Source organism: Amphiprion ocellaris, chromosome 20 (genome assembly GCF_022539595.1).
Source record: "Amphiprion ocellaris isolate individual 3 ecotype Okinawa chromosome 20, ASM2253959v1, whole genome shotgun sequence".
Classification (NCBI taxonomy): Eukaryota; Metazoa; Chordata; class Actinopteri; family Pomacentridae; genus Amphiprion; species Amphiprion ocellaris.
The window spans coordinates 4,322,349-4,347,793 of record NC_072785.1 but is presented as its reverse complement, the minus strand read 5'-3'; the positions used below and the strand labels follow the sequence as shown (position 1 = coordinate 4,347,793).

Sequence of the window (25,445 nt, the reverse complement as noted above, 5' to 3'; positions counted from 1 at the left end):
GCAAGATAGTAGCAGACACTCGTTGACCGAGGTTCTTGTGTGTGATTTATAAAACAGAGCATGGCAAGGGAGGGGCGAAGGGGGAGAAGAGCCCTGCTCCCTAAGAGAAGCATGAGGTCGAGATGAAAATTGAACAGTATCAGAATGACCGATAACGAACGACAGGCCCACTGACTGCACATTAATTATCCAGAGATGGTATGGTAATGGGGGCCATTTGCTATGCAAAGCGCAGACCGTCCCCAGCCACAATCAATATCCCTTGCTTTCTAATATGCCTTCCACTTGGCTGCTTCCACTCTCTGAAATAGAAGTGTGGCGAGCAGAACGCATGGGCATCATGTCTGTATACACATGCGTTCATGTGTAGGAGAATTATTTCCAACGTACTGTTCAGACATTAACATTGAACATAATAATGGGCCCCAAAAGAAGCCACTTTGTACACGCAGACCAAGTTCCTTATCAACATAAAATATCCCTGCCTTTATTGCACTGGTGCCAGACAGGAGAGCCAGACATGACAATGCAGTATTGTAGCACACTCACATGCCTCCAACGTGACAGAGACAGATGACAGCCATGGATGATAATGAGCTGCTTTTTTTCTAATGAATGACACATGGATTTTGTTTGGTATAATGAGGTGTGCTCCGTCTCCTCCCAGTTTAGTCCTTTCTGAACCCTCCTCCCCCCTTCACTTGATGAATCTTCTCTTTGCTTTTTCTCGACAACCTATGGGTTTATTTTGGTTTGCAAAGTGCATGCCTCATTTGGAGCTACTAAGTTACACAGGCCTTTGAAACTTTAATCAGTGGTCTGTGAGATAATAGCCCCTCCCATCTGCATTCTTAATACTAGCTTCTGATAGAGATTTCTATCACTCAAATGGTTTCATATTGATTCTGTGATCTGATATATTTTTAACCTCCCTAAACTCTGCTATGAAAATAAATTATAGGCTGTAACTTTTTTAAACGGTAATGTGGAGGAGTAATTGTATATTTACAGTAAAAGGAATCCTTGACCTTGTTTGAGAGTGAAAGTATTTTAAAGGTGGACGGTTGCATTTCCAGAAACAATGCCAGTTGGCACATCTTGGCATTGCCGCTTTTTGGTGGTAACCATATCTGATCTGGGTTTGGAAGAAATAGGAGATCAAGGTTTTGGAAAGACAATCTCATCCGGCGCGCGTGTGTGTGTGTGTGTGTGTGTGTGTGTGTGTGTGTGTGCGTGTGTGTGTGTGCGTGTGTGTGTGTGTGTGTGTCTGTGTGTGCGCTTTACGAACCATCATTGTCATACTCAGCTCAACAAACTGTCGTGTGAAGGTTGGACGGGTTCTAATGAATAAAAGAATGATACAATTTTGATTGAATATAAACTGGAAGATGAAAAACTTTGTTGAAGGTCAATAACACAAAAGTTGTAATATTTCACAAATCTTTATAATTTCGTTACAGTAAACAAACTTCATGATCAAAAGATCTGTCAGCCAGCCAATTACTGCATCTTTGTCCTTGTCATTCTTCATTCTACCTCTTTAGATAAATACAGCCATAAATAATGTCCTGTAAATAAAAAGAAATCCACTTAGCTTCAAATATGATTGCTTTCAATTGTCGAGGAAGCTGATTTGTTGGACTATCATGAAACCAGATGTTCTTTGGCTAAAATTATTAACAACTACAAAGTAACTCTTCCACCCAAAAAACAAAACGAAACAAACAAAAATACAAATGGAAATTACATGGCTATAGTATTCATTACCAACCCTACTGAAAATGATTGATAAACATTATATATCAATGTTAACATCAGTTCCCGATATTGATTTAGTTTTAGTCCTTTCAAAAAAGTGAACAAGAAAAGCACTCAGGGAGTGCAGTCCTCCTCCAAGGCTGCTCATTCCCCCTTATGTCAGAAATGCAGCATTTGTTTATTAGTTATTGATGATCAGAAATCACAGCACCATAGAATGTGTCCATTTAATATAGATGTACCCACAAACAACATGGCCTTGCGCTGAGCACAGGCGTGTGTTATGCATGTGTATGTCAGTTTTTGAGTAATGTTGCACACAGACGGAATAACAGACGGACAAACAATTGTACGAAACCAATCGTCACAAAACTTCGCCGTGTTCCTTTGTGGCGTAAAAATAGTTTCAGCCATATTTTAGCTCACAAACACTTAAAAAACATTTTAGTGGTGTGTTATTCAGTCACATTTTAGCCTAATTTTAGCGTTTTTAACGAAGAAGCTCGTTGAACATCAGTTTCGTGATGGAGGTGCATAGAAGAGGGACGAGCATCTCAGAATATTTCAGACTCTCACACTGTCTAACTTTGAAAAATAAATGTATTTGCACCATTTTGGTGCTGCACTTTCATCATGTATTTAGTTTGTTACACAGCGCAGCCACTTCTCTGTAAAAAATGAACAAAAACCGCAGATAAAGGTATTTTTAAGTTAGACAGCATATGGGAATTTTTGTATCTTATCAGCATTTTGAGACTATGGCTGTTGCAGTCTTTGTGTACGATTACCAAGGTCACAGGTGTTCTTCTCATCTGTCATGAAGTTAATGTGAAAGGCTTGTGTTGGTGCTCTGCACAGATACATCAGCCCTGCTCACCTAGCATTAGCATCATCACTGCTACCTGTTGTCTGCGTCCTCCAGAAGATAACTCACTCATCCCTACTTGTTTCTTCTTATTTGGTGGCGGATGAACCTATTGCTAATCAGCAGCTGCAGTGTGTGATTTCACAGATCACTCAATCTGACTTTGATTCACTGATGAAAAGTGTGAAACACAGTTCATGCCTTGAAGTATTAGTTTAATTTTTGTGGTTTGACAAGAGGTCAATAAATAATATTTTGAATCATAAGTTTCATTGACAGAATTAAAATTGTTATATTTACATTGTCCACTGCCTTATTCCATATTCAATACTGTTTTCAATTCTGGCATGTTTTTGAGAGAATACTGACTAAATAAAATCATATTCAATATCTTTTTTAGGACATGTAGAAGAAATTAGTGTCTATAATCTTTTCTCATTCAAAAATACCACTATGAAGCGATTGATCCCCAGTGGAAATTACATTCTTGGCAATAGCTGGGATAGACTGATATGTATTTATAAAATCTAAATAGCGATGCAGCTTTGCATTGCTTCAGCATATGTTTCTTCCTATTTTTAAGCCATATGCTTTTTGTTAATCACCTTGCTGTTTTTCACTCCCTGATTACTTCCTTGGCATCTGGATGATATGTTTCTTAGCTGCAGCTGATGTTAGCTGCTTGCCATAGTTCTATCCCCAAGTGTGTCGGTTTGTTGGCACAAGGAAGCAGCACAGCATTCCAGCGTTTGGGTGCATGTAATAACCTCCGTATACTTTGACTATTTCTGCTCACAGATGCTTCCCGTGCAGACAAGAAGGAGAGTCGGTGTCCCACACCCGGCTGTGACGGCACGGGTCACGTGACGGGCCTGTACCCCCACCATCGGAGCCTGTCCGGCTGTCCGCACAAAGACAGGGTTCCACCGGAAAGTAAGCATATCACCCACACACCAGTCAAACACCACTGTCATTTATTTACCCGGCCGTGTCCTTGATGTTCTTTGATGTTCGGGAATCAGCATGTTCCCCATGATCGCTGCTGTTTCTGGCTCGTTCTTTGTGCCGTAGACTTGCTGTTGTGGTTAGACTGTTTGATATTTCAGTGCAGGCTGTAGCGAGGGGTCAGATGGGCTGCAGCTGCACTTCTTTTGTGACCTTTTGCACGGTGCCGTGGTTTTGCTTGCTGATTGCCTGCCTAGAGTGCCGTGGTGATGAAGTGGGAAATGAGGCCTTGGTAATGTGTGAACAGTGGCAATGCAGCGCTTAGTGGGATGGTGTGGAGCTGTCAGCTAGGTATTTACTTGACTGCATGAGACCTTTTAACCAGCTCCACTGACTGACAGTGATCGAGAGCATATTTAAGATCACATTGTCCACTGGGGTTGTTTTTGTCACTGTAAGGGATATACTGTATGGACTGCATGATTTTCACAGCATGGTTTGTCAGTGTTTATGTGACTGAAAAGAAAAACATGAAATGCCGTGCTCTGGTCCTTCATTCGTTTGTGTATTTTTTCATGTTAACATGTAATTTTTTACAAAACATGGAAATGCTCAGCGACCTCAGTAAAAGTGAGCGTGCTTTAGTCATCCATGCCATAAACCCCATTCATTTATTTGTATTCCTTGCTCAATTAAGTTCTGTTGAATAGAAAGGCAGTGTCATATCTCTAAGCCACAGATCAAGTGAAGTGGCAATAAACATTAGCCTTGAATGAAAAGTGAGTTTTCCCTTTCACCCTGGCTATTTAGTCTCATTCACCTTGTGCAAACTTCTCAATAAAAGCCCCTTTACACGTTTCATTAACTGCGGCGTGAAAATCATGTTATGATCTGCCATGACCCAGACTGCAATCAAAATAAAGAGGGTTTTAACAATGGCAAAGAAATTAGTTACCATTAAAGCCAGGCTTGTAAAGAGCAGCAGTGTCACAGATTACTCCTGTTCTGTGGAGTGCTGCCCACACAGAGGTTCTTAACCTGAGATGTCGCCTTCTCGGCTCCCAGAAATGTGAAATGATGCAGAGTAGTTGACCTTGGGATCAAGAGCCCCAAAATGGAATTTGGAATGGTCTTGAATTGATTGTCACTGGAGATTTTGGAATTTGATGTCTGTTCCTCCTCCTGTTCCTCACTTGTGTCAGGCTGACTTTTGGGGGAAATGATACTACTAATGCTGTACACGATACTTTGAAGCCCAAAAAGAGGCATCATCTTCAGCCCTTCGTCCCCACCTACAAAAGGTTACTTGAGAGTGAAGCACACAGTGTGGTTGTTTATTTTCCAGTCACTATGTTTTAGCTAAAATTATCAGTGGTCAATCGCTTTAGATAGACTCCTTGCTTCCCCACTTAAAAGGTAAATATTACTACATGTCACATATGTGTCAGCCTGCAGGGTAGACTCAGCTATGGGTAAGTCTCTCCCCCCTATTAACACATTTGCTGTACTGAATGGACAATGTATTATTAATACAGCGGCTTCATTTAATTGGGAAATCACACAGTGCAGCCAGACTCTTCCTGGTGAAAAATGACTATTAAATTAGATCTCAAATTCATTAATTCCCATTGCTGTTTGCTCATTGTAGGTCTTTCTGTAGAATATTAAAATATTCAATCAGGGAGTCATTGTTTTGTCTTTAAATCGATTTACGTTTGTAAGACACAAGGTATTTGGAGCCACATAGTTAATATCTCAAGTTCTATTTGTGCCCACTAAATCAGGCCCGGTGCTTTCATTTCTTACCATTCCATCCGTCTCTCCGCAGAGGGCAGGGCAAAACTGAGATATGCATAATGTATTGGCTTGTGGCGTGTTGAGGTGGCAGGCTTTGTCCAATTACCTGCACTGAGCACCAATTAGTATGTAGGGGAAGGAGGATGATGAGGGGTTAAAGTTTAAGGGGGTGATAATGATGAAGCTGATGCCGATGGGGTTTGGCCCTGCTTGCCACTGGTGTCGAGACGACCCTTCCTCGCGCCCCCGCCTGCGGTGCTCTGACGGCTCCTCTCGGACATCCATAGATCATTAATCTAATTGGCTGGTTGCCGAGGGGATCTGAGACCGTTATGGACTGTTTTAATGGTAAACGGCATTGAAGACTGCACTCTCTACCCTAACAACATGTGGATGATAACAAAGCACACTCTATCCAGGAACTGTATTCCATCCATCTGCTTCTTCCATTGATTTCCACCTGTGTGTTTTGCATGATTGTTAGCTGCTGGTTGCTCTGCTCTTGGCATGCCCAAAATTTACTTCCATCCCTGTCTCTTACTGGCTTTGTCCTGTTACACTTAAATGACATCTTTTTATTCATGACTGTCCCTGTTCCATGAATACTAATTTGAAAGAGCTGGATAAGTGGAAGCAATATGGTGGGAAACCTTGCCTGCCCTTTCAAACTAGTGTTCATTAAAATGAAGAAGAGGTCATTTGGGTTCACACAGGCTCATTTCTTAATGATGTTTATAATGCCAAGCTCCTCACACACTAATAGAGCTCATGCGTGATTGTAAGGGGCTCCTAACCTTCCCTGTCTTTCACTCCTCTATCTCCTGTCTGTACGAAGTTGTGGCAATGTATGAGAATGTTCTTAAGTGTCCTACGCCTGGCTGCACGGGACGTGGCCATGTCAATAGCAACAGAAACTCTCACAGAAGGTAAGAGCTCAGCCCTCGTGAAACGTGCAGTGTTCCTGTTAAATCCTCCTTTTTTTGTGGGACTTTTTTGGTTCATACTTTTTCAGTGGATTATTTTTTCGGTCAGTTGTTGTTTTTTATATATATATAATTCTTCATTTAATTCAGGGGTGTCAAACTCATTTTAGTTCAGGGGCCACATCCAGCCCAGTAAAATCAGTAAAATCATAACATAATAACCTAAAAAATTGCCACAACTCCAATTTTTTCCTTTGTTTTAGTGCAAAAAAGTCCATTCTGAAAATGTTCACATTTAAGGGATTATCTTTTTACAAAACATCATGAACAAACTCAAATTTCTTAAGTAAAATGAATTCAATTTCAACATTATGCCTCAGTTTATCATTCACATAAAATATATTACAAAAATGAGACACAAAATGACAAAAATGACACAAACAACGCGAAACAAAGCAACAGGCAAAAAATTTGACAAAAAATGTTACGAAGCGACAAAAAAATGGACAAACGACAAAAACGAGACAAAAAATTACACAAATGACACAAACAAGATCAAAAATGACAAAAGTAAGAAACAAAATGACAAAAATGTAGGCAAACAATGTAAGCGAGACAAAAAACACAAGACGACACAAATGATGCTCAAAACAACGAATAAAGCAAAACACAAAATGACAGAAATAAGACAAAACACACAAGCGAGACAAAAACGAAACACAAAATGACAAAAACATGAGACAAATGACAAAAAACAGGCAAAAAACTACAAAAATTTTACAAAAATGATAGACAGAATGACAAAAGAACAAAGAACAATCTAATATTTTACTTTATGATCAAAACAACTTGTCATGGTCTAGAAATTATTTTAAATTTATAGTTTTACAAATTTACAATTTGCAGTTAATATCTTCTCTGGAATTTTTACACTTTGAGGGCCGGATTGGACCCTCTGGAGGGCCGCTTTTGGCCCACGGGCCACATGTTTGACACCCCTGATTTAAGTCCTGTTGAACCCCTTCTTTTAATTTCACCAGCATGTTAGATGTTATGTGTGGATAACTACAGTCTCGCTTATAATGTTGGCAAGTTTGAAATAAAATATTTCAGCTGCAGAACAATCCCATAGTTTAACTGATTAGAATGCAGAAATTCACACCTTCTGCAGCATTAATCATTCATCAGCTCATGGCGAAAAAATGGCATCCATCAGGTGCAGGTTTGGAGGGAAAAACCAGAATAGCGGGGCACTCTGCTGTCAGAGGGGGCGAGGTGACAGTGAAAGAGGAGTGTCAGCCACAGCAGATGCTCAGGGACTGGGGCATAGCAGCAGCCATTAGCACCTTTCTGCCACTCAGCCAGGGTGACAGGAGAGGTGCAGACCTGGGAGGACCAGAATGCCTCCACGCTGTGCTCAGTGACACGGCTGCTGCGCAAAATAGGCACGCACATGGGCACGCATGGTAAACTTCCACTTTTACTAGAAAGAGCTGATATAAACCTCCATATACGGCTTCACACTTTGCCACCTGACACACACTCTGGTTCCTGCACACATTCACGGGCGTCTGCTGGCAGGTGCTCATGAACACAACTCTATGCTGGCTTCAGGCCATTGTCAAAGATAATTTTTTTACCGCTGCCCGACACACTACAGTTGACAGACTGGATGGAGAATAATAGGGGTTAAGGATAACAACATGAACTTTTGTCACATTTGGTCAGTTGGCTGTCAGGAGGAAGTTTTGCAGACATAATTCTATTGGAAGCTACTTTACACGTCCGTCCTGAGTGTATGAGAGCTCGAGTGTCTTGTCAGCAGGTGTTTGAAGTAAACAAGCTGCAGAATGCACATAAACTGCGCATTTGTCCATATGGGAATATCTATTCTGAGAGTTATTTTAGGCCGTTCAACCAGAAACATGCAAGCTGTTCCCAATTGTGTTGCTTTCTAAAGTGTTAAAAGTAATGAAAATTAATGAATTTGCATTTTAAGTGGAGACTTCCTGAACTATCGTCAGGTGCTTTCAGACTGGTGAACACAGGGATTGACTGGCTGTCAGGCAGATGTGCGCTAGCTGTTTTCAGCCTGGCAGACTGCCTGACAAGTACTTAAACGAGCCAAACATTTTACAGCATGCGCGTTCAATGTGATATTTTCACCTATCAAAACGTGTGTTCCACGGTGCCATTTATGTTGCTTTCTCATTTCAGTCTGTCAGGATGTCCCATTGCTGCAGCCGAGAAGCTGGCTAAAGCCCAGGAGAAGCACCAGAGCTGTGACGGCCCCAAGTCCAACCAGGCCTCTGACCGAGTCTTAAGGTAGTGTTCACTGCACACTTCCATCCACAACTTAATGAATGAAGTTCAGGAACACTGTAGACGTGAAATAGGTTGGTTATTCACTGAAACGGCAATCAAATGTGGCTTTTGCGACAGGATGCACTGATTTAAACACAATAAAAGGCTCGTGTCATATTGAAATGTGTTGTTCTTTTTTCTCATATGTTCTGTGATTGAGATTTGATGTCTCCTCTTTTTGTTTTATGTTTATATTCTTGTGTCCCCTGAGAAAACATCCAAGAGACTGCATGTTCATATCTCTGCTCACCATTGAAGGCAAACCGCTTTATAAGATTTGAACAAAATAGGCCTCATTTATCATAGCAAAGGCAGAGCTTTGTGAAGGAGAGTTGCTTTGATAGTCATGAAAATGCAATGATAAAAAGTCATAAGTAATTGTAAATTTTATATTTATATCTAAATGAACATCAGCAGTAGCCTTAAGATCTGACATTTCATTTCTTCCTGGTCTTAGGCTGAGGGTACAAATGCATATCAAATGATAAAAGCATATCAAAAATATGGAAGAGCAATAAAAGTAATGGGTAGATTCAATTTGGCACTCTTTTTTTCCTGTCTACGCTTGAAAAATACTTGTGGCAGAGTTATGTTTTCTAAAGACAGAGCATGAAAACATCCACGCTATGGCATGTAAAGAGATGCCTTGCACAGTCGTCACCTCTCCATCTTCCAGCACCATCCTCCATGCTCTAATCCTGGAGTATTAACAGTCTGCTCCTTCCCCTCTTCCCTTCAGTCTGCCCATTTTTTAACCAAACCCCAAGTATCCTCTCCTTCCCCTGGGCAATGTTGAGTGCCTCGGTCCAACTTCCACCCCCTCGTCATTTATTTTCCAGGCCAATGTGCTTTGTCAAACAACTGGACTATCCACAGTATGGTTACAAGAACAATGTTTCCACCAGCACGCCCCGCTCCAACCTGGCCAAGGAGCTGGAGAAGTACTCCAAGACCAGCTTCGACTACAGCGCCTTCGACGGCAGCAACAACCACCAAGTGTACGGGAAGCGAGCCATCGCACCCAAAGTTCACGGACAAAGGGACACCTCCCCGAAAGGATACGATGGTACGGTTTTAGAGCAAGATAAAATGTGGATTTCTTGACATTCACAAACACACACAGTTTTAAAATATTTGTGTCAAGAAACAACATCGTTGAAGAGTTAGAAGAATATTTGTTGGAATCTTTTGTTGGCTTTTTTTTTTTTTTAAATTACTGTGTAAATTAAAATCTAAAATCTAACTGGCCAAAAAAGATATTTTTCCAAGGCTATGTTTTTACAACTAGAAAAGACAGCAGGGAAAACAATTTTCTTAAAATAATCTCTAAAAAACATCCTGAAATTTGTAAGTTTGTGACAGGTTTGTGACATATAACTTTAAGCATTCATAATATATTCTAAAATACACAGTATTCCTTCAGAGATACACTGATGGATAAACAGATCTAAACTTAGAGGAAGTTAGAACTTGCAATAACTTGAATTTACATATTGAATTTCTTCAGAAGTAAAAACAAAAGCATTCTTTTTTATTACATTCATTGTCTCTGGAGCAGCCTTCCTGAGGTCCTGAGGGCACCAGAGAATGTTGATATTTTTTATAAACAAATTGAAGATGTATTTTAGGCTGGTTTCTAATTGATTTTCATTGATTTTATTTATTTATTCATATATATTTAATCATTTATTCCTTATATGATTTCTGATGGATAAGTCCTGATAAGTCCTCAGCGGTTGATTTGTAGTAGGATCACAACGTGATCGTCAGCAGGCAGCTGACATGGCGTTCACTTGTTGTCATGGTTACAGTGACTATCTCGCAATCTGTGGATCCAGACTATAAGCTGCATCACTGCCAAAATCTAATCACTTGGTCCTTGTGTCGTTTCTGACCTTCCCTAAAAATTTCATCCAAATCCGTTGGTCTGTTTTTGAGTAATGTTGCTAACAGACAGACAGACAGACAGACAGACAGACAGACAGATGTACACCAATCATCACATAACTCTGTTGCGTTCCTTGGTGGAGTAATAACATAATCAACATGTAACATAATAATTAATGGGGGATTGGTGGGATATTGCTTTTATTGTGTGCTCCTTTGTGTGCTGCATAAACGAAGTCTAACAGATTGATTTAATGCGTCCCACAGCCAAACGTTACTGCAAGAACTCCAGCTCGGCCAGCAGCACCACCAGCACCTACGCTCCCAGCAGTAGCAGCAGCAGCCTGAGCTGTGGAGGAGGCAGAGGGGGCACGGGAGGAGGCGGAGGGGGCGGGGGTAGCAGCGCCAGCAGCACCTGCAGCAAGAGCAGCTTTGACTACAGTCACGACATGGAGGCTGCCCACATGGCGGCCACGGCCATCCTCAACCTGTCCACACGCTGCCGGGAGATGCCGCATGGCATGGGAGGGAAGCCCCAGGACCTGTGCTCACAGGTAGGAGGGGAGGGGGGACACTGGATTAACTGTCTTGACATTTATTACTTTGGTTTGCCACTTTAATGACAAAAAATCTAAAGTTCAAGCAACAGGCAGGACCAAATGCTATCCCAGAATACTCATAAGTCATGTGAGGCTGCAGTATTCAATACACCTCTCTAAGACTTTGGCCTCTTACTGGAGTCACAGAAAAATCCACTGACAGTTTATCTCTGTGCTTCCTTCATTATACTAATGCTGCCAGTGAAAACCGACAAAGATGGGGAGGTTTCTGCTGCGCACGCCACACGTACACAAACACTCACACATTCCATTAAAGATTCCAGTCTGTGTCTTACACTCAGGGCTCAGCAGGGCGGGTTTTTATTTTCCGTCTGGGGATCAGATAGGAGCAGGACGAAGCACCGTTTGACACGGCATGAGTCCAGTGTGTCATTTCTGAGGAGATAAGGTGACGGTGTTCTCATATTATCTACGGCCAGATGCTGAGCTGGAAAATGGAGTCCAGAAAAAAAAACGAGCACAGAGCAGAGGGCTAATGCTGCTTAATGCTAATGTTTACAGCGAAGACTGTAAGAGGAGAGGAGAGGAGAGGAAGAGAGGAGAGGAGAGGAGAGGAGAGGAGAGGAGAGGAGAGGAGAGGAGAGGAAGAGAGGAGAGGAGAGGAGAGGAGAGGAGAGGAGAGGAGAGGAGAGGAGAGGAGAGGAGAGGAGAGGAGAGGAAGAGAGGAGAGGAGAGGAGAGGAGAGGAGAGGAGAGGAGAGGAAGAGGAGAGGAGAGGAGAGGAAGAGAGGAGAGGGGAGGGGAGGGGAGGGGAGGAGAGGAGAGGAGAGGAGAGGAGAGGAGAGGAGAGGAGAGGAGAGGAGAGAGAGGAGAGAGAGGAGAGGAGAGGAAGAGAGGAGAGGAGAGGAGAGGAGAGGAGAGGAGAGGAGAGGAGAGAGAGGAGAGGAGAGGAAGAGATTAGAGGACAGGAAGAGAGGAGAGGAGAGGAGAGGAGAGGAGAGGAGAGGGGAGGAGAGGAGAGGAGAGGAGAGGAGAGGAGAGGAGAGGAGAGGAGAGGAGAGGAGAGAGAGGAGAGGGGAGGGGAGGAGAGGAGAGGAGAGGAGAGGAGAGGAGAGGAGAGGAGAGGAGAGGAGAGGAGAGAGAGGGGAGGGGAGGGGAGGAGAGGAGAGGAGAGGAGAGGAGAGGAGAGGAGAGGAGAGGAGAGGAGAGGAGAGGAAGAGATTAGAGGAGAGGAGAGGAAGAGAGGAGAGGAGAGGAGAGGAGAGGAGAGGAGAGGAAGAGATTAGAGGAGAGGAAGAGAGGAGAGGAGAGGAGGAGATTAGAGGAGGATAGGAGAGGAGAGGAGAGGAGAGAGAGGAGAGGAGAGGAAGAGAGGAGAGGAGAGGAAGAGAGGAGAGGAGAGGAGAGGAGGAGGAGAGGAGAGGAGAGGAGAGGAGAGGAGAGGAGAGGAGAGGAGAGGAGAGGAGAGGAGAGGAAGAGATTAGAGGAGAGGAGAAATATATAGACAATAAGAAAGAAGAGCAAAAGAAAGGAAAACAGCCAAAAGCAACATATTTCCAGAGAGAAGTGGAACAGAATGAAGTTGGCGGGACAAACTCCTGGAGCAGTCAGGACGTCTTCTTCTGGTCCTGCCTCATTTCATCGTCAGCCCTTCTGCTGCTGCAGGGCCCAGCGAGCAGGATGCTGTTAGGGCAGGATAGGAAGACGAGAGACTTCACAGGGTTGTTTTTCTACTTCTTCCTCTTTCATCTCAACACCTAACCTCGTGGCACATACTGTTCCTTTCTCTGTCTGAATGAAAGTTCACACACACACACATCTATTCTCAACTTCTGGCTTTTTCAGTCAGTCTCTCCACCTGTTTCCGTTTCTCTCAGTGTCTGCAGTGAATTTATTGGTTTGTCTGAAAGATACTGTCTGCATTTGATGTCTTTAAGTCACAGAACTATTTAGGCTGCTTTGATAGTTAGAGACAGCTAAGTGTTAAAGTGAAAGAGGAATTCAGTGTCTTCAGTGGATTTTTACTTCCTACCAATGTAAAATGAATTTAACTCAGTGAAACTAGCCTAGCTACCTTAGTTATTAGCTGTTCAGGGCTGTGGTTTGTATCTCCGTGGCTGAATATGTCATGAGATTTGAGCAGCTCAACTAAAGTCTGCTTGGCTTCTCTAGTCCTCCAATTGTTTTATTTCAATCAATGACTGGTAAACTTCATCAGCATTACAGAACAATCAGAAACGTGTATGGATCTCTTCAGCAAAAATGTCTCAGTAATGATCTCAGGGCCTCACAGATTCATCTTGTGAGCTCTGAGAGGGGTCCCGACCTTCAGATTGACCCCCATTGAACTATACAGCTCCACTCACAGTTGCAGGAACATACCTTTAAATGACTGCACTGTTTATTGCATACATTTACAGAATTGTTTGGGTCATTTTTTTTCTTTTACAGCACATCATGAATAACTTCACCTTTATCTTCAGTTCATTCAACGTACACAAATCACCCAAAGAGTCTAGAAAAACATCAGACAGATTTGGAGCATCAAACATTCACAGAAGGAGTGAGGTTAGGAGTTTAAATGTAAAGTTCATATCCCCACTGGACAGAACTGGGTTAACTACCTGTCAAAGAAGAAATCTGTTGATAATTACCCTGTCTATAAAACTATAACAGGCTAATTCAGAATCTCAAATCCAGGCCCTGGCTCGTATCCTGAATATTTGCTCTGAAAGTCTTTTCTAAAGAAGCCCAGCAGTCAAATGTTCTACCCCTAAAAGATTTTGTTAATCCCAGGTTAAATAACCAGCACAGCAAGAGCAAAAGTAAAAGCACGGTGTAAATGTGAGGGGGTGTATGGAACAATACATCTGGAAATGTATTAACAGGCTCCATAGAAGGATTTTGGGAGCAGCACTTATTTGTACTGGAAGGAAATGCAAAGACATCATGTGATGTAGTTCTTCATATTGATGTTACTTTGACACCCAGTTAAATATTATCCTAGATCAAAGCTATGTTGTTCTGCAGCAGTGCCCAGCAGAACAACATACCCCGACACACTGCAAAAAACACTTAGAACAGCTCGAGAAATATGACCAAGAGCCAAAGGCATTGAAACAGTCTCCTAATCTGGCTGTGGATCCGCAAGATGTGCTGGATTAAGTCTGATGGACCCAAAGGATCTGCTGCCAGTGCTCTGGTACCAGACACCAGAGGACATCCCCAGAGGTCCTGTACCCAGCCCCAGTGGGTCAGAGCTGTTTTAGCAGCAGATATGTACAATATTAGGCTGGTGGCTTTATTGTTGTGGCTGATCAGTGCATACCCCAGCAGCTCACCCTGATCATCTGCCAGGTTGTCTTTGTGCCTTCGCTTTCCAGCACTCTGTTCTTTCCTTCTTTGATCCTGATCGTGTTCTTTTGGATTTTGCCTCAGCCCGTTCTTTTGTACTTTGTTTGCCTGCTAAGATTTTTGTACCCTTGTTTTTTTAAGTAAAGACTCCTTACTGTTTTTACATCTCCCCTCTGAGTCGTACTCTTGGGCCTCTTCTCTGAGAACCGTTTGGACAGGTGTTATATGATCAAATCTCTTATGTCCTCTGAGGACTCTGGCAGCTGCAGTTTGGACTAAATGTAGTGATTGTGGATGTTATTGAAGCAGGTACAAGAATTTCACCGTCTGAATTGGGGTTCAGACATTGCATAGGAGTATGAAGGCAGTACTGCTTGTTCAAAGGGGGCAAAGAGATCAAAAGTTATTGCCAAAAATGTTCCATCTTCAAATGTATTTAAATGAAGTACCTCCTACGAACACAAACTGGGAGGAAAATTTGACTGTTAGAGGAAAATAGATGTGTATCGTCAGCATAGCAGTAATGATTTGTTCAAAATAAACCTCATATTAATGCCATGCCATCAAGTTGAGTTTCAAAGCATGCATTATAGTTTTTATGTGGATTAGATTTAACACAAGGGTAACACTTTGTTACCTGTGTGTAAACATAAACACAACATTTCTAACAACTGTCTGCAGTTCCCTAGTTTGTTCGTCACTGTTTGAAGTCACTTTTAGTCCCTGATATACACAACGTACAAAAACACACAAGATGACACGCATTCAAGTGACTTTACTGCCTAAATTTACATATTTGTTTGAATAACTTTTTACGACAAATCATGACTAACTTCACCTTTATCTTCAGTTAATTTAAAGTACACATCACATCATCACAGAGTCTCTGAACATTTCACAAATTAGAAAAGCATCAGACATGGAGTGTAACATCATACACACAGGCAGAGTGCCAAACATACAGATAAAATGTTAATAAACACAAGATGATCTATGGAAAAGGTGGAACATGCCACTGTCTTTTCCTTTGACTCATCCAAGGAGTGTCAATGATCAACTGTTCATTTATTAAACCACCTGAAATAATGTTGTGAAATTCATTACCAGCAAAGAAGTGAGCTAGATAGAGAGAAACGGTGATATATAGTAGTAAAATAGAACACTGAAAAATATCTAATTTATTAGCAATGTGTAAAAAAACTAATTGTCAGTATATAAGTCTTAGTCATAGCAACATGCTGCTGTAGATTTCATACACTTTATCTATTTCATATTTCAGCAGCTATAGTGTAACGTCATTAAACCCTCTGAACCCCAAGCAGTTTCTGGGAAATGACAGTTTCCTGTTTACTCATTTTTGGCCTATTTTTCCATTTTTTACTACGATGTATATATAATCCCCTGCTGACACTGCACAAACATGGCAAGAAGTAGAGAGAACCCAGAAATGTTATTGCAGTATAACAGTTATAATGCCATAAATCATTAAACAAAAAACAAACAAAAAAAGAAGTGAATTTCTTTGATAATTTGTTTTCCCAAAAAGAGCCAAAACATGGACTTATCATTTACAACACTGAAATATACTGAAAAATACAGAAAAAATGGTGACTCTACATAATGTTACTAACATTTTTAATTGGTTTCCATACTTGTCTCCTCTCTGTGTTGTGCAAACAGAGCTGCACTTCAGCCCCGTTCAGCCAAAAAGATCCGGAATTTTTGTCACATCGCCGTTGGTTGCAACCACTGTGCAATGGAACGCAGAAATTTTAGTTTTTTTCTGGTACAAGTTAAAATTGGACCTGTAGAATAAAGTAATTTAGGTGAAATATTTCCATTTTAACCCTAAAGTTGGTGAATTATCCTGACAGATGTGGACGTCACATTACGTCAGTGACCATCGAGAAATCTGATGATGCTTTCTGGCTCAAAAAAATTGCAATTTTTGCAAACCTACCAAAGGGTTTTGGGATTCAAAGGGTTAAATGACGTCGTTAAAGTAGGACACTGTATTGTTACAATAAATATGTAAGAAAAGATTTTGACATTAGATTGACAAGTTCAGACTTGAAAACCCTCAGCTTTCAAATGACTGTACTTCAGTATCGGTACACGTTCTACAGTCATCCCAACAGCATGTCAGAGTTAGATGTTGTCACTGTTAGCATACTATCAAACTCCACTCCAAGACATTAAAAAATGAATGTTAGTGAAGAAGAAGTTGAAGAACATAAAGAGAAGGGAAGAAATGGGGTGACGGAAGTGCCAGAGAGGAATGCAGCACATGATGCAGGTTTTATTTTAAGACCTGGAATAGATGGGCAGAAGTAATGTGGCAAGAATTAGCCAGTGACCTCTTACGCTCTGGCCCTTTTACTCCAGGCATCGCCATGGCAACAGAGGTCAGGGGTTACTGAAGGATCAGATTAGGAAGGGGTGGGAGGTGAATCCTCAAGTATCAGCTGAGATGAAGAGGTGGGTCATGTTAATTGGACAGTGACATACAGTAGAGATGGTCTGCTGAGGACGAGATGAGTCACACACAATGAGGCACGTGTTGTTGGAACCATTCCTCCTCAACTTGACCTTTATTCAACAGTTTCTTTTTCTCTCACAGTCCTTTGCTCATCATCTCCTTGCCCTCTGCCTCCCACTCTCTGTTGTTCAAGCCCCGACTCAAACTATGATGTCATGGAATAAAATCAGCTGAATAGTTTTGTAGACAGGTGCTTAAAAGTTAAAAACTCAGTTTGTGATTTTAGTCTTCTAACGAGCAGTTTTCGTCTTTGGCACCCCATCATTTTCATGTTTGTCTGTCGTGCATAACTTGCAATTTTTTTTTCATTTGTTTCATTTGTTGTATAGCCTTTTATTGTTTCTAGTGAGATATTCTTCTCCACAGATTAATGACCCTGCAGCAGTAGTGTTATTTGCCCTTTTCTCTGTCATTTTAAGACCTTGGTTCAACCACAGTTGTTGCAGTATTCATGCCCAGTCCCAAGTCTATCAACCTGCGTGTTTGAGTCAATGTGCGTCACCGAGGTTTTGGCTTCAGACACCAGGAGAATCCACCCCTAGGGACACTGTCGGCTGGAATCAGCATTAAAGCGGGCTTTCCTACTCATAAAAGAGAGCAAAGGGAGTGAGGAGAATGGGGAGGAGAGGGGAGAAGAGAAGAAGGAGTCAGAAGGAGGGATATTTATGAGAGCAAGGACATGTCTACCAAAACACAGTCCTCAGTGCTGTAGGACTCTTTTGTGCCGCAAGTAGATTAAAGAAAACAAATGCACAGATAGATATATAGATAGAAACAGAGTGACTGGGTGAAGTGAATGCTTTATGCTTTCTTTTGAACAGTCAGTGTTGCTGGATGTGGCCCACTTTGTTCCAGAACACAATATAGTTCTGCCTCTATTTTTGGGTTTGCAGCAGTCTAGTTCCAGCCGCTGCTGCTCATCACTGCTCCCAACCCCACCCCAAACCCATAGCCCCTGCACCTCTGTGATGTCCACTCAAATTAGAGTCACACACACCCAACACAAAGTCACACACGCACACACACACACACACACACACACACACACACACACACCGTACAGACCATAGAGGGATGGAAGGAAAGAGAGAGACAGAGAGAAAGAAAGATGAAAGGAGGAGTTCACAGAGGGATGCACTCGTCCTTCAGCACTGATGACCTCTTCTTCTTTTGACCCTCTTATGAGTGGAACGCCACATTGTTACTGTACGCTGCAACTATCAGATGTTTCTTATGAGACAGACATGGGCAAAAAATAATCTGAAATACTGTTTCAGATATTTGAACTGCAGATGTTTTTGATCCCTCTTTACCTGAAAAGTTCAAAAGTGAACACATCACTGGAGTGATAGAAAACTCAGACACCTTTCATGTACTTCTTTATTATGCACCCTGTATTAAGTAACTGTTTTGCCCAACTCTGATCCTAAAATATGAATATGTTTGACTGTTATTTAATCAGAAACTCTCTCTCTTCTTTATCCCTTTCTCTCCATCCCTGCCTCCCTATCTTTTGTACATCCTCCTATCCTTGCTCATAATCATCCGACCTAAAACACACTACTAACCACACACACACACACACACACACACACACACACACACACACACACACACCCATGTCCTGCACACACGCTGACCTGACCTTACCCACCCACACACACACATGCACAAAACGCACATCCACATGCACCTTCCAGAGTCCCGGTCTAGACGTTGATGAGAACGGTACGTTGGACCTGAGTATGAGCAAGCGTCTGTGCAGTGGCGGTGCAGGGGACTCGGTGCTCACCCCTCTAGAGCCCATGTCCCCCCAGAGGCAAGCCGCCCTGCTGGGCTCCCGCTGCTATGGCATGGGGGACGCAGACTGCTGGGACCTGCCTGTAGACTACACCAAGATCAAACACATAGACGAGGACGAGAAAGAGGTAAAGAGGAAAATAACAAGGACAGTTCTGGAGATTCACTTGGCCATGCTATCTGGTTGTTGCCAGATAAATAAGAAATTATGTCTCATTTTCTCAGGAAGGATGGGAAGTCCCTGCTTAAACTTAGTGTCCCTAAAATGTAGAATAATTTCCCTGAAAAGATTGAGTCACATTACAGAGATTAGTAGAACTGTGCTATTTGTATTCATGTATGAATGTTCCATCAAAAATGTATTCTCCATTTAAATGTTTATGACAATACTAGACAGAAATGATGACAAAATGATGAGGAGAAGAAGAAAAAGGGACAGCTTACAAATAACAAACAATCATGATGTTGATGATAATTATAAAGCAGTAGTTGTGGCTTTGCAGGCTGATAGACCATACAGTTGGCATGCGTCACGTATACTGTCTGTTCAGTGTGGCTCAGCCCAAATTATCTCCCTCCAAGCCATTGATTCAACACACTGCCTCCAAGTCAAACATTTGCATTGCTGTCTGATTGTCTTCTAGGTTTCTTACCTCCCCTTCTGACTCACTGTTATATTTGGAATCATTAGAAAGTCATATTAGAGATTTTTGAGGGAAACCTAATGAATCTGCATGTTAATTGATGTCAGCGTTGCCGTGCACAGAGTTATCTGCTCTGTTTGTATCATGCTTCCCGCATGCTGGCTTTCTGTTTTTACATTTTGCTCTTCTCCAAAATGAATTATGCAAAGTAGCACCTTGGGAGGGAATCGGAATAGCTCATCTCATCAAAGAACTGCTGGAAATCAATGCACCACTGCTGGGTGCGCCTGTCGGTGTGCACGGGCGCATGCATATACAGTACATGTGCCTCTTTTGCTGTGTGTGAGATGTGAATATTCATAAGTGTGTGTGTGTGTGTGTGTGTCTGTACCCATGTCTCTTCGGGAGTGTGTCTGGCTGTATATGTGAGTTCCATCCCTAGCCTACTTTTTGCTCTGCATATCTGTACGTATGCATGTGTCGCTCTCCTTCCTGTCTGCCTCTCAGCCTGCGCTCCCTTTAATTGGAGAAACTGGCTGGCCGACCCAGCATCACACACTCCCAGACAGCTTGAGCGCTGGATAATTTGGGCTCTATCTGGACCTGTCTCTTTATGGGCATTACTGTACATACACTGCAAGCATGGAAGAAAGGAAAGAGGATTTGCATCAACAGCCGTCGTGCCCTGGCTGCATGCACTGCAGACAAAGCACAGCCCAGCGTCACACAGCCGGCAGCGGTCTGACACTACACCACAGTGCCATCTAGTGACCGACTGCTGCTTTACCGACTCCCCGAATGTCCTGTACTTAAATGCACCTAAACGTACATAACCACACACACTGCTAGTTAGTCACTGAAGCATTATTTCTTCACAGGGATTCTGTTTTGCAGCTCTGTTAGGCTGACAGACTGACTGACGGACTCAATTATCACAAAGGCTCAACCATTAGTATTCAAATTAAGAACGATCTGCAGTCTGACAGGTATACATGGGGTGTAAAGACAGACAAAGAGTTGAAGACGGCGAAGGAAACAGACTGTTGAGCTGGTTCAGAAAATACATTTCATATTGTTGTGTGCACGTGTTGTGTTATTTGAGCATGATTTGTTGAAAATGTATAATAATTGAGAGACATAAAAAGATCCTTGTCGTCTGTTTTGTCCCCCTTTCCTTCCTTGTGTTTCTCCTTCCCTCCACTTCCTCCTTTCTACAGGATGACCTGGATCCCTTCCACGACCTGCTGGAGGACCGCTCCTACACCACAGATGTTAACATGCCCAGCCCCAAGCCCAAGTATGTCCAGTGCAAGGAGAGTAAGAAGGACCTGATAACGTAAGAGCCCTCCTCCTCTTCCTCACCTCCTAGTGTTCCTCCTCTACACCTGACCCCACTAGCTCTTCCCTGCTCATGCTCTGCTTTTCCCCTCCATCTTATTTCCTTCCTCATGCTTCTCTTTGCTCCAGTGAACCACCCGTCTTCCCCTCTCCCGTCCCCATCCTGTGCTGCTGGCAGTGGCTTGCTATATGACTTTTATTTAGCAGCTTTATCCATATGTCCACACTGAACTTTTACCACGGCAGCTTCAACTGATGCCTTACTTGTAGTTTCCCTCTATTGATGCTTTATGTTTATGAGACACCGCACCATAGCTGATCTCAGGAACCACAGTATTGAATCACAGACAGTGAAGCTAAACTGGAAACAATGAAAACCAAAGATGAAAAAAAATCTGAAACAACCCCTTTTTCTGTAATTTTCACATTTTCTTCTCCTTCCCTTTGGGCTTATAAATCTGTCTATTTTTCCGGTGGCAGATGTCCCACACCGGGGTGTGATGGAAGTGGTCACTTGACGAGCAATTTCGCCTCACATCGAAGGTGTGACTTCCTTTTCTCCTGGTGGATTCTAAGTCTATTTCTCTTTATTGTTTTCAGCTTACCTCAACTATGCTGTCAAACACCTGTAGGCAGGATGTCTGTCTCTCTTCTTTGTTAGCCCTTTGACTATTGGCAGTCTGACGTGCTGAAGCAAGGGTCTCATGATATAAAAAAAGACTAAATTAATTAAAGATTGGCTACATGCAAATTTTAAAGCTAAACCCTTGGATAAAGTTATTTCTCAATGGGCCTTGTGTAAAGCCTTCTAAGCTGATGTTATTCAGTCCTCAAGGCCCTTCCCACAGTGCAATGCAGACTAAGCATTTACCACTCAGAGCAGGAAGATTTAAGCAGAACTGCTGAGTGTTGTGGTGTGAGATGAGTCTGTAAGGACCCAGTGATGTCAGACATGGCTGCACTTACTTCAGATTCCCCTGGACACACTCTTGATTCTGACAAAGTTCAGGTTTTTTAAAACACCTATGTCTGCTTCTTTTTTATTCTCTTAGTCCTGTTTGTACCCACTGCAGAGCAGACACATGAAAACATACAAATACAAATACTCAGAGGGTTAACGTTTTGGAATCAACTCCCTGCACTTGCATCATGGCTTTTTTACATTTCCTGGTTGACATTTTATTTAAGCATGTGTTTAGAGTGGGGGTATGAGTCAGCCTGACTGTTTTGTGTTGCACTGGTTGGTTTTTGAATTATTTTGCTGTAACTAATGTTCCACCGGTGTATTTTTCAGTCTCTCAGGTTGTCCTTTAGCTGATAAAAGCATTCGAAGCATGCTGGCCAACAACGCACAAGAGCTCAAGTAAGGCGTGACATGACTCACTCATATATGAATGATATGCATGTTGTGCTCGTCCACGTTAAGCCTTAGTGTGCATAGTCATGTAGGACGGGGATGTCAGAGTCATCTTAGTTCAGGTTCCACATTCAGCCCAAGTTGATCTCAAGTGGACCGGACCAGTAAAACCACAGCATAATAACCTATAAATAACCATGTTTTAGTGCAAAAAAGTACATTCTGAAAATGTTTACAAATAAGGAATTATCTTTTTACAAAACATCATGAACAACCTGAAATTTCTCAAGAAAAATAAGTTCAATTTAAAAAACATTGAGCCTTGGTTTATCATTTACACATTACAACTTCCAGATCACAGAGTGTCTACAAAGACACCAAACATTTAGTCACAGCTGTCTGGAACTGAATGATGTAGTATTTTACTTTATGATCAAAATGAAAAAAGTCCGACAAAAAAAGTCAGAAAACAACAAAAACAAGACAAAATATTACTAAAAATGAGACACAAAAGGACAAAAAATGAGACAAACGACACAAAGCAAAAAAGAGAAAAAAATTTGACAAAAAAGTTTTCAAAGCAACAAAAAATGGACAAATGACAAAAACGAGACAAAAAAATTACACAAACGAGACCAAAAATGACAAAAGCGAGAAGCAAAACACCAAAAAATAGACAAACAACACAAGCGAGACAAAAACGCATAAAATGACATGAATTATACACAAAACAAGGAATATTGCAAAACACAAAATGACAAAAATAAGACTAAAAACACAAGCAAGACAAAAAGGAAACACAAAATGACAAAAACAAGAAACAAAAATGACTAAAAACGAGACAAACAACAAAAATCAGACATAAAAAAAGACAAAAAAAAACAAAAACAAGACAAAATATTACTAAAATGAGACACAAGACGACAAAAGAACAATGAACAATCTAGTATTTTACTTTGTGATCAAAACAAGTTGTCCTGCTCTAGAAATTATTTTAAATTTATAGTTTTACAAATTTATAATCTGCAGTTAATGTCTTCTCTGGAATTTTTACACTTTGAGGGCCGGATTGGACCCACTGGAGGGCCGGTTTTGGCCCGCGGGCCACATGTTTGACACCCCTGCTGTTGGAGTTGTAATGTTAAAAGTGGACTGAGAAATAGGCTGCTTTACCTCACCACTATTCACGGGAAACAGTTTAAAAGTCATCTATTCTGCAGTTAAATTAACTGTTTTTCAAATCACATAAAATGACCAACACCAACAGTGAATGCATCCTACCAATAAGTATATGTTTGAATGTTCAAGTGTCTATCTAATGTTGTATCATCTGTGTAATGGAGCTCCATTGTTGTCTGAAGACTTTTAAAGCTCATCAGTCATGCACTGTATGTGTTCAGAGGTGATATTATTTAGTCTCAGTCCCACACATACTGTCCTGCTGCCCCAAATATTCACCAGAGCACAAAATGTAAAACATGTAATAAAACTAATCCTCTGCTGAGAATACTTCCAGCTGTTTAGCTTCTCTAAGTAAAACTAGATATTCATGGCCCAAAGTCTTCAGTGGGAAACAATGGGGTTAGAGAGTATGGAAGTACACTGTTTTTATTCTTTCCCAGTCTAATAATTAGTCCAGGACCCCTAAAGGTGCTACAGTCCTTATATTACTGAAGCTAATAGCTCTTATACCATTCCACGCTGTATATGGACCAGTTATAATCACAGTCAGAAGAAGCTGGGTTAATATATAATTGCGGGACTTTTTGTAACATAGCTGACAGGTATCATAGTTAACGTTTTTGCTGTTTTCAGACCTACATGGCCGCCTATAACCAAACACCACATGGTATTTTTACAGAAAAATTCCTCTAAATATTATATATACAATTGAGTAAAATTGAAATTGAAAGTTATTTCTAAAGATATTGTAGTAAACCTGTTGACTACTTTATGTGAAATAAGTCAGAAAGCCTTGGAGTCTGGCCAGTCTTTTCTTCAGGAGGAAATGACATCATGTGGAGCAGGTCATGTGATCTGGAATTAACACACTTCCTCCAGAGGTGTTTTTGTCATGGGAAACTTAGTTGAAAGTGATTTCTGGGACACAGATACAATTAGTTTTTTTCCATATAAAATGTAATACATTGCCATAAAAGAAATATCTGTCATGATTATCTCAACTTAATAAAAAGAACACAATCAAACTATTTCTGAATCAGCTCATTTTATTATTGTTTAGCTCATTAGAAGGTGGTTGTTATTAAATTTGGATGCTTATTTAGTTGAAATTTTAGTGATATCCAGTCATTTTTTATTAATAAGTGATTGTTTCCATAATAAATAATGATGGAATTTGTAAAGACATGATCACAATGAACATAAAAAACATTTCTTTTTTATTTTTAATAAAAATGTATTCAAGATATAGCCCATGGACTTCAAAAGTCCCTCAATTCATTATTGACCCAGCTAATGTTTCACACTGAACAGACAGTGGATATAGCAAAGAATGACATGGCTATTATTAGTATGATATATGTTTATTGCTTTCAAGGGCATGTAGTATCTTATCATTAAGAAATTGTGCTTTTGCTGTAGGCCCTGAGCCCTTTTTGTGTTTTCTGCCCCAGGTGCCCGACACCAGGGTGCGATGGTTCGGGACATATCACTGGCAACTACGCGTCACACAGAAGGTACAACATGAATTCACCATATACAGCTTTTATCCTTATCCACTCTCTTCAGATCTCTGTGAAGATATTACCTTAGTCTGCTTTAACTTTCCTCCCCCCTCTGACTCTCTCTCTATCACACACACACACACACACACACACACACACACACACACACACACACACAGTATGCGTCAACTCTTTAACACTGTCATTTATCTGCAGTCTTTCAGGGTGTCCGCGGGCCAGGAAAAGTGGGATAAAGATCATCCACAGTAAAGAGAACAAGGAGGACCAGGAGCCTATCAGGTACAGTACAGACACTGATCATCAGTCTTCTGTCTCCCTTTAAAACCCTGATACTGAAACTCTTCCCTTCACTGCCAACGCTGCTCTGTGTTCGCTGCATTTCCCATATGATATATGACATGACCTCGTGTTTCCTGTTTTAAAATTATGCAAAAGCGTGTGCAATGGAAGCAAAACAAATATTGTACTGAATTTTAGTCAGCCCTCCCATGTCCTGCTCAGTAATGCCATGTTTTGCTGTCTGATATGCATCCCTTTAAGCAGGAAAAAATCTGTCTTAGTTCTGACAAGACAAATGTGCCATGAGTGTAAAGTTTCCAGCCCAGGCTAA

General features: G+C 41.5%; 1 protein-coding gene across 7 annotated transcripts in view; it reads left to right on the top strand.

Annotated features, from left to right (window-relative positions):
• myt1lb (myelin transcription factor 1-like, b) overlaps nucleotides 1–25,445 on the top strand; it is a 126,105-nt gene that overhangs the window by 83,777 nt on the left and 16,883 nt on the right. For 3 of the 7 annotated variants that reach the window (XM_055005785.1, XM_055005784.1, XM_055005788.1), the window contains exons 7-17: nucleotides 3,422–3,556; nucleotides 6,201–6,291; nucleotides 8,506–8,613; nucleotides 9,492–9,718; nucleotides 10,807–11,093; nucleotides 18,692–18,919; nucleotides 20,653–20,771; nucleotides 21,254–21,316; nucleotides 22,068–22,136; nucleotides 24,764–24,826; nucleotides 25,031–25,114. In XM_055005785.1, coding sequence (XP_054861760.1) covers nucleotides 3,422–3,556; nucleotides 6,201–6,291; nucleotides 8,506–8,613; nucleotides 9,492–9,718; nucleotides 10,807–11,093; nucleotides 18,692–18,919; nucleotides 20,653–20,771; nucleotides 21,254–21,316; nucleotides 22,068–22,136; nucleotides 24,764–24,826; nucleotides 25,031–25,114 — 1,474 coding nt within the window. The remainder of the gene's footprint in view (nucleotides 1–3,421; nucleotides 3,557–6,200; nucleotides 6,292–8,505; nucleotides 8,614–9,491; nucleotides 9,719–10,806; nucleotides 11,094–18,691; nucleotides 18,920–20,652; nucleotides 20,772–21,253; nucleotides 21,317–22,067; nucleotides 22,137–24,763; nucleotides 24,827–25,030; nucleotides 25,115–25,445) is intronic. The other 4 variants (XM_055005787.1, XM_055005789.1, XM_055005786.1 and 1 more) reach the window with 4 other exon arrangements.